The sequence below is a fragment of the Chrysoperla carnea genome, chromosome 4, assembly GCF_905475395.1.
Source record: "Chrysoperla carnea chromosome 4, inChrCarn1.1, whole genome shotgun sequence".
NCBI classification, from domain to species: Eukaryota; Metazoa; Arthropoda; class Insecta; order Neuroptera; family Chrysopidae; genus Chrysoperla; species Chrysoperla carnea.
Window position 1 is genome coordinate 52500066 of NC_058340.1, and position 13303 is coordinate 52513368.

Sequence of the window (13303 nt, forward strand, 5' to 3'; positions counted from 1 at the left end):
ATTTTGAGTCGCTAATTACAAAAATATTTTTTTAAACCCAATGATGCAGAGTTAAGAATTTCATTACTAAAAATAATTTTATTAATTTGACAATTATGGTTTCGAAACAGTACAAAAGTAGATAAGTTCGTTTTTAGTTGTTAAAAGATGAACAAACTAACATATGCTTTAAGAGTGAAGTTTGATTAAAATATCTACACTTACATTTTATATGTTGTTTTTTTTTTTTGTTATTTAGTAGATATTTTTTATTTTATATAAACTTTTATTTATTTAATTATACAGTCGCAGCTAAAAGTCAAGGCACTGGCCATAAAAAATAATTGGGGATATAATATTATTTAAATGTTATGATTATTACACGTTTATCTGAAATGTATCCCGTGTAAGTTTTCCAATACTAGTTCCACGGCTACCTTTACGCATACCCATACTGGAACCGCATACCAGACTTTTGTCACATTCAGCCTCACTTAAATCTCGAGGATGTACATCAGAAAAACGTGATGGTGGATTAATGTGTTCGTTGAAACTTGGCGCATGAGATATACTGTAGAACAATAAAATAATTCATATTTAGATTAATTCAGATCAGTTATTAAAATAACTATTTTAAAATAGTAAATTCTTAATAAGCTGCAGCATATTTCTACGATTATATTGGAAGTGCCTCAAAAAATAGTTGAAATATCAAAAATTTCCATTTTTGACGTTCCAACTAGAATAACGCCTACAGGATTGAGTTTGGTGTGTGTAATAATCACTGATTTCTACGCTGATGAATATCTGATGGTACTGTAGTTCGTTGTTGGCATTTTTTGAAAAAACATAAGAGCCTCTCATTACTGAATATCAATGCGCATGTGTATTATCGTAAAGTTAAATGTGTATTATCGTAAAATTTTCCTGTAAGAATCAGATATCCATCAGTATAGTAGAGATCAATGGTAATAATGTATAAATGTGTACCTATTGTGTAAATGAATTTGTGTAATTGGAAATGACAAGGATCGTTTTACACTTCAGTTTTCTTTTTCTGTCAAATCACTTAATACTGTAGATAATTAAGGTAGTACGAGCGCCAAGGCAAGTTTAGACTTGTGATGAGATTATTTATACCTTATTTTCAACTTTGATGATGAATTTGGTTACAATCAACCAATCATTTTAAAATTTTCAGATTTAAAGTTCAATCATAGATAACGATATTTAGTTATTTCATAAAGTTATGTGTAAATCATGATAGATAAGAAAAACGTTTATTCCTTTTTTATAATTTAGAATTATTTTAGAAAAAGGTAGCATGTCAGACAAAATCAGCTAGTCTCAGACAAAAAATATATATTTTAGTTCGAAAGGCGTTGCTACATGTGCTTTATCAGGTTTAAGCCTCCTATTATCTATTCTAGTAATTTGAAGGCATAAAAATCATTTTTGGAATTTGATTAATGTATTCCTAAATTAACACAGATAAGCTTATGTAAGATATTTATTTACCAGTATAAAAAATTCGATGAAAATCGATTGTCTTCAAAGTTACCCAAATTATCTTACTGAAATTGTATATATCAACAAAATCGTATATTATTGTTACTAAGATGATATCCAGATTCGATTTTTTTACGATTTATGCGTGGTGAATGTGTCAGGTACGTTTTTACGTGTGATGGTGTCGTGTTCTGTGTTGTTGTGATTGGACGGGAATGGTATTGAAGGTGATTTGGCTGTGCTCGTGGTATCCTCATATGTAGTAAATGTCTTAAACATACATACAACGATTTTGAGTTATAAATTTAAAAGTGCGGGTGCATATAAATTACATATAAAGCTCACCTAAAAGTAGTTTCATCATTATGACTAGAATATCCACTACTACTTCTTACGTGCCGTTTATTTAGGGGTGCAGCTTTTGATTTTGATTTCCGTGATTGGTAGGGTTTTCGACCAACAGATGCAGGTGATGTTTCTGAAGAGGAGCTTGACCCTTCAGTTGGGGCATTAGATGCATCTGTAACAATTAATTAATATGCTCAAATCTTTTAAGCTAAATTGAAAATGTGAAAGGTGTGATAAATAGTATTTCAAAGTTGCCAATTAATTACTTTTCACCGGTGTTTCAATTTTATTTACTCACCGTTGCTGTAAGTAGGGGCATACCTACCTCGGGCGATGCGGTGCCTAAAGGAGACAAGCTCCTGGCTGGCTCCCGCGCCGCCCCCGGAATGTGAGGCCTCGGCTTCGGAATCGCTGCCCAATGTATCGTATTCTGAAATAGGCAGGTGCAGAGTTAAAATCTTCTTCACCTCAGAGTCAGTGCTTCCCAAGTTGTCCGACTCTGAAATTTGCCAAAAAATGAATGTTATGCCGATATAGGTTCGTAAAATATTACATGAAGATTAAAAGAAATCTTCAACATGAGAGATAATATAAGCATTGTTGTATTATTTGGATAGGTATATGTACACAGTTTATCCATAAAAAGAACAATATTATTATGGGCATATTACAAATTGTTGGCCCAACCTAAAATTATCGTGAGTCAAACTGAAATTGTTTGCGATTTGCTTACGTTTAACTATGATTAAGCCAAAAATTTGTATTGACAATCCGAACTTTTCGCAAATTGTATAATTTCTTGCATAATAGAGGGTTACAAAAAGTCTTGAGAATATGCGAACATATCGAGACTTTTATATCATAAAAACTGACGTTTTAACTTTTTTTATGTTAAAACTGGTAACATTTTTTTCAAAAATTATGAAAATAGACTTTAAAAGTTTAATTAAAGGGAGAAATATGTAGATTTGTTGAAAAAAAATTGTTTACAAAAATTCAATAACTTCATCAGTGTTTTTCGGAATCATGGTTCCCAGTGGCTCTGGTGATTCTCAGTCAAGCATAAGCATAGTTTCTAAATCAAGCACATTAGGGAAATGCTTAGGACCTTCGAGCGAAAAAAAACCCTCAGTGTAAAAGATAATAAGATGAATGCCAGTGGTAGCTAATAGTAATGTTCGTATATTGACGCAAAAAGCAGGAAAATGATTTCGTGGAATGAAAGAGTTTCAGTTTATTTGATTTTGGCTTGCTTATCTTTTTAATTAACATACTTTTAAAAACACATGCCTGCCTCAAAAAGGTGTATAATAAAAACATTTTTAACCTCCGAACTAAAAAAAAGGGTGTTATAAGTTTGACCGTTATGTGTGTATGTCTGTCTGCCTGTCTGTGGCATCGTAGCGCCTAAACAGATGAAGCAATTTGTATTTTTTGTTTCGTTTGATAGGCCATTTAATGGAGAGTGCTCTTAGATATGTTTCAAGTGCGACTTTAGAGTTCCATACTCGCAAAATTTGTTGGAGATTTTTTAAATTTTCTAAATTTCACTTGTTAGGCACTCAGAAGACGAATAGTTACTAAATAATCTTGTTACCAGTGTTTTTTCCTTACAAGTTTGTTTATTAGTATATGCTCTAGTTTTTTGTATGTGCTATTTATCCTGATTAATTCAAGTAGGGGGGACAAAGTGAATATGGAAGTACAAAATCTAGTTGGTAAGGTGTTATCTGAAGTTTTCGTCCTTGGAGAAAATGGTTTGGAAAAATATTTATATCTAGTTATGTTTTGTATTGAACGTTGCAAAATGATTTTTTTTTCGAAGTCAATATTTATAATAAATTTGTAAAAAATATGTACATGTATTGTATGAAAACAACTAATACTACTTAATGTCTATATAAATTAATAAGGAATCATCTCACCGGAATATTGGTGTTACTTGGAGAAGTTCGTTAAAGGAACATATAAAATTAAATTAATAAGAAATATTACTCAATTATTATTTCTTAAAAAATACAAAACAATAACTTTAACATTTGGTATTAAAATTATAAAATACGATGTATGATATTACCTTGACTTTCTGAATGAGGATCTCTTAATCTACCACCTTTTCTTCTAACTTTGGTGTACTCAGGTTCTTTGTTCTAAAATTGATTAATTTAATCTTAGTACATAAGTTCAAAATAGTATAGATGTCCCCGACTCATAAATAAGAACAGTTGAACTCGGGGAATGGAAAATAATTACATTTTTCCCAGATGGAAGAGTCTAAAACTTTGTAGGTATTTCAAGAAATCGAGTTTGAAAAAGTTTGTGAGTCGGGTTTATCGGACTATTGGTTTGGTTTTGTTATTTGTGTTTTCATCCCCAACCCTTGAGAATTCTTGTAAAATTCCTGATCTCGCTTTGCCGCCCCCGATTAGAAAAGCATATGCTAAGCAAATATAAATAAAGACCCCATAGAATTTATAATAATAGAAAAATACTTACATGCCCCATTTTAAATTTTTCGGAAGGTGGTGGTTTTACATCGTGATATACAAAAGAACCTCGTACAGAATGGTATGGACCACTGTATACATTTCCACTATATGAGCTTTCACTGTACGCAGGTTTTGACAGTTGGAAAGTGGCATAAGGGCATATATCCTCGATGTAATCTGTAAATAAAATATTTATTCAAATTGATGTGAATCGCATCCCTTATTCACGTATTAATTTGGTAAAACGCATTTTTTTCAAAACAATTTACATTAATAATAATCAAAACAAAAATTAAGGCTACTAACCAGAATCAGTCTTATATGTAGCAGAATCTATTGACATGGGTTGTTGTCCTCGACTCACTCTGACAGCTAAATATTGTTGATCCCGATTTTGTTTGTTTTGCATTTGAGCCATTGACGGGGATTCACCCATTGGTCGATTCGTTTCACTTGAATTTTGTTGATATTCCGTAAACACTAAAATTTTTACAAATAGATAGTTTGAATTAACATAATTTTAAAATCCAGCTTTTTTCTCTGATTTTGTAAACTAGGATTGAAAATAAAGCTGCAGACTGTAGACAATTTTTAAGAGATTAAGGTCGGCAATAATGGAATATTAAAAATGAGTAGAAACAGGGTGATGCAGATTTTCTGGTGTCTAGAATAACAGTTGTCTTGTTTAAACCATTTCCAGCACCAAGAACATACTTGTAGTGCTTTACCGTTTCCTCGTGTATCTTAAAGAAAATGGTATTTGTAGTACTTTTAGCGAGTGCACATTAACTGAGCATTCACTTCAGCTAAAAGCAGTTTTTGAATAGCTGCAATCTGTGCAGACTATGCAAACTCTGCAATAAGGTTTGAGGAAATTTTAAATATGGTAATATCGCAATGGATAATCAATCCATATAGTGACATTCAGGGAACGGATGTGTCATTATAAGAGAATCTGGTTGGAATATGCACGAATTAAGCTTCTAGCTCCAAAAATATGTAACTGTAGCCTATATCCCGCATTGTGGAATATCGCCAGAAAGTATTTAATTGCTTTTCCATCCTAGAGGAAAAAGTTTTCAGCGTGATTATCCATCTCCTAACACAAAAAAGAAACAAACTGAATATAATAAATCTTGGGGATTTAAGATTAAGAGTTGTTTATCAAAGCACCAGATTCATACCCTCTGACTAAAGAAACTTTGACTTCATTACCGTTAGAAATAAGTTAAAACACTTTCGAAGTTGATGCATTTTCAAAAATGCAATATTAGCTAACCAGGAGCCTACACAGAACAGAAAAACATGGCAGGAAGTTTATGAGACAAAATAATTTTGGGATCTATGCTCTAAAACCAATTAATTTCGAAACCGTATAGAGGTTTATTTACGTATTGAAAAATTTCTCATTCAATGCTTGTTATTGGAATCATGTTTATTAATAATTGCCTAACCTTTCCATGCAGTGTACAGCTTCTAGTTGTAATTCATAGATACGTAGGTAATTGTAAATACTTACTTCGTCGTCGAATTAATAATACTATTCCAATTAAACCTAACAATACCAAAATAGAAATAGAAATAGGCGCTATAACTTTAACATTTGCATAAAATGGTTTTTCACTTGAATGAGAAACTGGTGATTGAATATCTGGCAATACTGAAACAGTTAACAGATTAAAAATAATGATAAGATACTGATTAACAATTTTAACAATTAACAATAATTTTAACAATTTTCAACTAATTAATTAATATTATGAAACTTGACTCCTACAACTATAATCAGCTTGTGGTCGGTGATTTAATCGGTAAAGAAACTGTAGCAAAAATTTGATTATTACCTCCTTGTACTGTTAATGTTGTAAAATTATATAAAGCAATAGTTGATCCAGCATTATTGTGAGCAGTTACTCTTAATTGATATTCAGTTGCTGGTTGTAAGCTCATTATACTATAAACACGTTCAGTTGGCTTAACGCTATTGGAAGACAGAACCCATTGTGATGATTCCATTTCACGATACTCAAGTATAAAATAGGATATACCACAGCCACCATCACCCCATGAATCTAACCATATAGTAACAACGGTAGCGTTCATTGTCAACATTTGTGATTGTTTCGGCTTAACAGGAACTACAATATAAGAGTATTCACATTACTTAAAACTCAAAACTTAATCCGTTAGCTCAGAGCTCCGTTTATTTAGTTCTTCTATTATGAGGGTGTCTGAAATTGTCTAGATTAAAAGTGGGCAAGTTTGTAATTCGGACATCAAGTCATCTATTTAAAAATATTGGGCGATTTTTTCATAAGCCGTTTGGAATCATGAAAAGTTAAATGGTAAACTATTTGTGAAAGGAATGATTTTTGAAGACAAACGAATTCAATCAACATTTTATGAAAATTCCTCTTTGTTGTTCATGGAGCGGAAGTTTTTGTACTCGTCTCAAATTTGGGGCTAGAAAAAGTCTATTGATTTACTATTTACCTGTTCCTTTAGTATATGCGTTGACAATATCGCAAGGTAAACCTGTACCAATTTTATTATACGCTGTTATGTACAATTGATAACGAGTTCCACACCATAAATTACGTAACATATGCGAATCAGCACGTGCATCCATTTGCAATTCTTCCCAATCTCCATGATCCCTTTTGTAATTTATAACATATCCTATTTAACAATAATATTGAAATTAAATTAACAAAATTATTAAAATAACAAATAATGATATCCATCCATCTTAATTGCCCTGGTGGAAAAAATATTTAAAGAAAAATAAGTCTTAATAAGTCTTAGAAACTCTGCATAACTCTGAATTTCTCCTAGATAGTCCAAAAACATTGAGAATTTAGAGTTATTCAGAGATCCTAAGAATTTTCAGAGTTTCTAAGACTTAGTAAGACTTGTTTCTTCAAATATTTGTTCCACCTGGGTGGTTATACTTCGAAGCTAATAATGGAATAAGAAAATAAGAAATTTAAAAGAAGATGTTAAGAACTATAGTTTCTTATATTTATAACTCTCTCTTATTTAATTCGGTGATTATTTTAATTAATTAATATTAATTAATTTGGAAGTTCCTTTATTTTCTTGTTTCATTTTCGCATCTTTTGTACCCTTCTTTTTAATCGTTCAAACATTTGAGTGCTGAAAATTACCTAATATTGGACTACCACCATGTTTTTGATCTTTCCAATGTAAATGCAAACTATCCGCGTAAGCATCTACAACCGTTAATATTGGTGGATCAGGTGGAACACGGATCCGTACTGTATACACAATATCATCTCGACCATATTGATTTTCCACTAAGCACGTATAATTTCCTTGGTCAGATTTTTGTGTATCTCTTATTATTAATGTACCATCACTTAATATTTCTTTGCGGGCATTAGTTTCTAAAGGTTTGTCTTGTTGTTTCCATGTCGAAACTGGTGTGGGAATTCCAACACGACGACATAATAATTCTATATTTTCTTTCCAAGCAGTTATTATTTCACGACTAAATGATACAATTTTTGCTGGAACTGTTATATGAAAATATGTTAAACTATTAAATATAATATAGAAAGTTTATAAATTTTTACCAGTAGTTGATGGAGGAACTGAAGCAATTCGGGAACTTTTACCTTCACCTACTCTTGTCGATGCAGTCACCCAGAATTGATATGTTGCACTTTCTTGTAATTTGACTGTTTCATGAGATTCTGTCGTGGGACTAAGTATTCGTTTATGTGTGCCTTCCTTTGAATAAAAAATTAAACCCTAATTATGAATTAATTGCCATAACCGAAAAAATATCGCGGTCTGCGAGGTACTTGGACGACCCCAAAAACCCCCGAACACCAAGTTTCTAATCATTATGAATCATTATCATCACTATTTACAGAATTGTGAATTTAGAATATTTACGGTTAATTTAAAATGCAATAGGCTTTTTTCCTAAATTTGAAAAATTGGTTTTTACGTTACATTAGTATCTGGTTTATATCAAAAAGGATATTTAAAAAAAATACTATATACCCTATGTATTTTGCATTTTAAGTGTCATGGTGTCTTGAATGACATCAAACCGTGACATACAATCATATTTATATATGCAAGTTTACAAGTATTTGCCAGTTTACATGTTTTTGTATTTTTAAGTAATAATAATCCTTATATTTTATAAAAATTAATTTTGTGTTTTGTTATCTACATGTCATGATTAATCATTAGAAAGTTTTATCCAGCCGATTTATGCAGCCGAATGCAGAAACCCGTATTCAAATCCGTCTCACAGTTCAAATTTTTCGAACTTTGGCTATTTTTAGTGTTTTGTTTCTGCGATTAACTAATTTTTGATGTAATCACTTCCACCAAAAAGAGTGTTACAAGCTTGAAACGTATGTCTATCTGTATGTTAATGTATCTGTATAGTTCATCGGTAGAGTTTTGTCATTAACCGCCATTTTAAGAATATCAGCTCTTTTCCTTATTAATTAGTGATTTGAAGAATGCTTGGAAACGGAAAACTAACTTTCAAAATACATAAATAGGTAGAGCAAGGAGAAAATGTAACTGGCAATGTTTATTTCAGTGAATTTAAAAAAGTTTTAAAACTAATAATAATTAAAACTAAGAAATTACTTCTCTTCCATCTTCAATAACGCTCATGTAAAATGTATACCCCACAAGTTGGCCATTACAATTTTTCGGTGGTAGCCATGAAACTAATATTTTATTTGATGCACTCATAACGGCTTTAATATCTGCCGGTGGTGATGGCACTACAAATCATAACATTTAGATTATTTTTTTGTTCGTTTTGATTAAAAAGAACAAAATATTTACCATCTTCATCGGTATGACAATAAACAGGTGGTGATCGTACACCATCTCCACTACTGGTAAATGCCATCACGGTGATACTATAATTTGTATATTTACGAAGCCCCGGAATAGTTGTACGTAATAATGGAGTTACTTTTGTTTCTTGATCATCCTTTTCTGTAGGTTAGAAAAAAATTCAACATTTTATGTAAAAAAAATTGTAAAAGTGAATTTAAGTTACATGAAAGTCAGTTCAGCCGTTTAAAAGTTGTGAATTTTTTTATCGGGGCTTCATCAAATTTCATAAAGTTCACTAGATTTTTTTCTTTGCAAGCATAATGTTCCCTAGCGAAGCTTGGTAGGTTACAGCTAAGGCTTTTGCCCTGAAATTAGGGTTTCGCACCCAAATAATAAAATCGAGGAAATGATGAACAAAAGGAGGATAAGTGACGCCATATAATGTGAAGGTTATAACACATTAATCAATGTATTTAAAATTGAAGTTGCTCAGCAAAGCGGGTAGTTCATAACTAGTCTTATCGTCTAAGTGAAGATCGAGAAAGCTATACTTGTGTGGCGAACAATTTGAATTATTTACTATTAATAATTTTATTTTCAAATTTGATATGATCTCAAATTAAATAATTTTCAAGAATTAATTTGACATAATGCATAATTTAATTACTTACCATACCAATCTTCAACTGGATGATGTGATACTTTATATCCTTGTATAACTCCATTTCTGCCCTCCACTAAAGGTGGTTCCCAGGATACATGAATACTTTGAGAACTTAAAACTGAGCATTGCACACTCTCTGGAGGTAAACTTGGAGCTAAAAAAATAACATTATTAAAAAAGTTAATGATAATGAGCAGAGGCTAAACTCACCATCTTCCATTGTCCTAGCTGTAACAGGATCAGATGACGGTCCTGATCCTCGACTATTATAAGCTTGTACAACAATTGAATATGTTGAATACTTTTCTAGTCCCTGTAACGTTGCTTCACCTCCAAAATGTGGTCGAACTTCTACAGTCTTAAAATTAGAATTTTGTGTGCTAGTTGGCAGTGATGTTGGGGCAGTTGTACTGTCAGGTGTGATTTGTTGATACCATACATAATATCCTAATAAATTTCCATTCCACAAATCTCTAGGTGGAGGCTCCCAAGTAACTACTAATTCTGTCGAACTTTTTGCTTCGGCTCGAATATCTTGAGGAGAACCACTTGGAACTACATTCGAATACAAAAAGCCTTAAAATAGATCCAAAATTAAATTAAACAATAATTTTTACCTTCTTCTAAAGTATTGACTTGAATAACTTCACTGGGTTCACTAGGACCCAAACGATTTTCTGCAATAATACGCATTTGATATGCACTGGCGGGTCGTAGGTTCGGAACAGTGGCAGTCGTTTGTGCTCCAGGGACGGTAACTTTAGGTGGTTGGGAGGCCCAGGCATCTAAATAAATATTTTAACATTATATTTGAAGTTTTTGAAGTCGTATTCTTACGTCATTGATTTGACTCAGTTTGCAAAAACAGTCTCCATTTTGAAGGATTAATAAGAATTGAATGATATTCCACGAAACTTGTTATTAAATTATAGATAATAATCAAACTTTTAGTAAAAATGATTTAAAAAAATCCCCTTTTTAAGCAAAAATGGCGATATTTTAGCAGACTTAAATTTTTTACTTAAATTAACAAAATTTGTATTTACCTGAGCCAAGTTTGTACTGTACTGTATAACTAGTTATTGGACTATTTCCAGCATATGGTTGAGTCCATGATAATTGAATTGTGCGTGATTGTTGATCATTTATACGAATATTCTTTGGATATTCAGGAACTTCTTGAACTATCAATTGTATCGTCATTTCATCTTGTCCATAAGCATTACTAGCGTAACATGTGAATATTCCAGTATCTTGTCTATATGTGTGACTGATCCCTAATTCTGAGACCATTCCATCATCCAGAAGCTGTTCTCGAATATTATATCTAAAGAACAATCAGGATTCCAGAGTAAGAAATGCTTGTTTATAAGTTGAAGTTATTAGTTTACCTTTGATCCATTGAATCCGCAATATGTTGCCCCGCCATTTTCCACATTATTTCGATTGGTAAATCGCCTAAGGCTGTACATTGCATGTGCGCTTGTTCCCCTTTAACAACTTGCATTTGTTTGGTTTTTTGGGGAAATCGTGCTGGAGCTAATTATTTTAACATATTTTTGAATTATTCCAGTTTAAATTAAATGTTTTAGCCAAGAGACTTACCATTAACTTTGAAAAAAATTACTTTGCTTACACCAGAACCAATTTGATTTTTAGCCTCACATAAGTAATGTCCTTCACTGTCCTTATTTACATTAGCAAAAGTCAATGATCCATTTTGATGTTGATGGACATTGGGTTCGAATAAAAAATCCTTGTATTCACCAGGACGTTCTCCTGAAATAGGATTGTTGTAAGTTTTTTGTTCCTAATATATTTTGTTATACTGGTTTACCTATTGCCTTTCTCCAATTGATTTGTGGTGTGGGATAACCATCAGCTTGACAATGTAAAGTTACATCTTGACCTGCTGCAACGTTTGAGTCTACCGGTTCCACAGTCCATCTAGGAGGCACTATACAATTTTTAATAATATCAGAAAATGATTAGAATAGTTGCAGTAGTTCGTCATTAGCAGAAATTGAGCATAAATTAATGGGAAATATACTTTTTTGCAATTAACAATTCAACGGGAGGTCTTTCTTTCAATAAAAAAACTGGAGTGAAACTTGGACAGTCCACACTTGCGACGATCTGTTCTTAACTTGCCATTAAAATCTCTGGGTTTTGAATGACATTTACTGAGGAATATAGCATAAGGGTATAACTTTTTTTTTTTGTTTATTAACTAGAGACTTGTGTATTCTTTAGTTTTAAAATTTAATACTTGAGTTGAATTGAAATAATATTAAAAAAATTAAATTTACCATTTACAGTTAGTGGAACAGTAAACTTTTCAGATCCCGCAACATTACTTGCCACACAAGTGTAATTCCCACTATGTTCTGATGTAACTTTCTCTATAATAAGAGAAGCTGAGTATTCATCTAAACGTCGTGTAATTGTTCCTTGATTTTCCATATTCGTATTTTGTCCAAAACCGCCATTATTATTAGTTATAATTGGTCGTCCATTACGTTCCCAACGAAAAGTTATTGGTAAATCCCCTTCCATTATTTGACACGATAATGCTGCTCTCATTCCTTCTCGTAATAAATTAGTCATTGCATTCATGGGAAGAATTTTTGGGGGCACTAAAATATACGGTAAATATGTTTTAGTTGAAAAAATGACATTAAGTTTGTTTCATAGTAGTAACGTTTTTAATTTACATGGATCTTTTATAATCTGATTTATTTTCAAATTTTATAAATGTCTATTCCTAAATTTGCCACATGGGAAGAAACAGTCAACAACTGGAAGTAAGTTAAAATAAGTACTGACTCAAAATCATTTTGCTTCTTTATGAAACCTTAGTTAATTATTAATGGAAATAGAATCGTTTAATGAGGTTCTGGCATCTGGAACTGTTATAGAATACTTTTCAGTAATGATTTAAAAATCAGTTTGGTACATTAATTGATTGGAAATTAGCTTTCGTTTGTATAACCACGCTAAATAAAACAAAAAATCAAGTTTTCTTACCTAAAATTAATACTTCCACATCGCGTCGTGCTGAATTTTTTTGTCTATTTTGTGCTTGACATGTGTACGTACCAGCATCTTCACTACTTTGCGTTTGCTCTATTACTAATGTACCATTTGAATAAACACGTTGCCGCCTATTTAATGGTAGTATTTGACCCTCTCGTTCCCATGTAATTGATTCAATCGGATAACCAGCCGCTGGGCATTTTATAATTAAATCGGTACCAGCAACACCAGTTATCTTTGGCATCTCTCTAATATATGGTAAACCATATATATTTACACGAGCACTATGTGATACTTTGCCAACGGCATTATGTGCTGTACATGTATATTCGCCACCATCTTCCTCTTTTACTGTCGTTATATTTACATGACTTATTACATCGTCATGAATTGTTACATATTGACCCACCAGAAACCTTCAAATGGAATTTATTTTGTA

At 31.9% G+C, this 13303-nt stretch overlaps 1 protein-coding gene across 1 annotated transcript in view; it reads right to left on the reverse strand.

Moving 5' to 3' along the window:
• Nucleotides 1-330: 330 nt before the first annotated feature.
• LOC123298772 (Down syndrome cell adhesion molecule-like protein Dscam2) overlaps nt 331-13303 on the reverse strand; it is a 76600-nt gene continuing 63627 nt past the window's right edge. Inside the window, exons 10-31 of the mRNA XM_044880868.1 lie at nt 12856-13280; nt 12138-12464; nt 11666-11785; nt 11434-11607; nt 11220-11367; nt 10875-11155; nt 10446-10613; nt 10039-10383; nt 9836-9982; nt 9168-9323; nt 8964-9103; nt 7922-8078; nt 7493-7861; nt 6819-7004; nt 6170-6463; nt 5845-5985; nt 4632-4805; nt 4333-4502; nt 3914-3986; nt 2162-2335; nt 1834-2008; nt 331-550 (exon numbers count right to left, since the gene is read on the reverse strand). Of these exons, the coding sequence (XP_044736803.1) occupies nt 358-550; nt 1834-2008; nt 2162-2335; nt 3914-3986; nt 4333-4502; nt 4632-4805; nt 5845-5985; nt 6170-6463; nt 6819-7004; nt 7493-7861; nt 7922-8078; nt 8964-9103; nt 9168-9323; nt 9836-9982; nt 10039-10383; nt 10446-10613; nt 10875-11155; nt 11220-11367; nt 11434-11607; nt 11666-11785; nt 12138-12464; nt 12856-13280 (4537 nt within the window). The 3' untranslated portion in view covers nt 331-357. The remainder of the gene's footprint in view (nt 551-1833; nt 2009-2161; nt 2336-3913; nt 3987-4332; nt 4503-4631; nt 4806-5844; nt 5986-6169; nt 6464-6818; nt 7005-7492; nt 7862-7921; nt 8079-8963; nt 9104-9167; nt 9324-9835; nt 9983-10038; nt 10384-10445; nt 10614-10874; nt 11156-11219; nt 11368-11433; nt 11608-11665; nt 11786-12137; nt 12465-12855; nt 13281-13303) is intronic.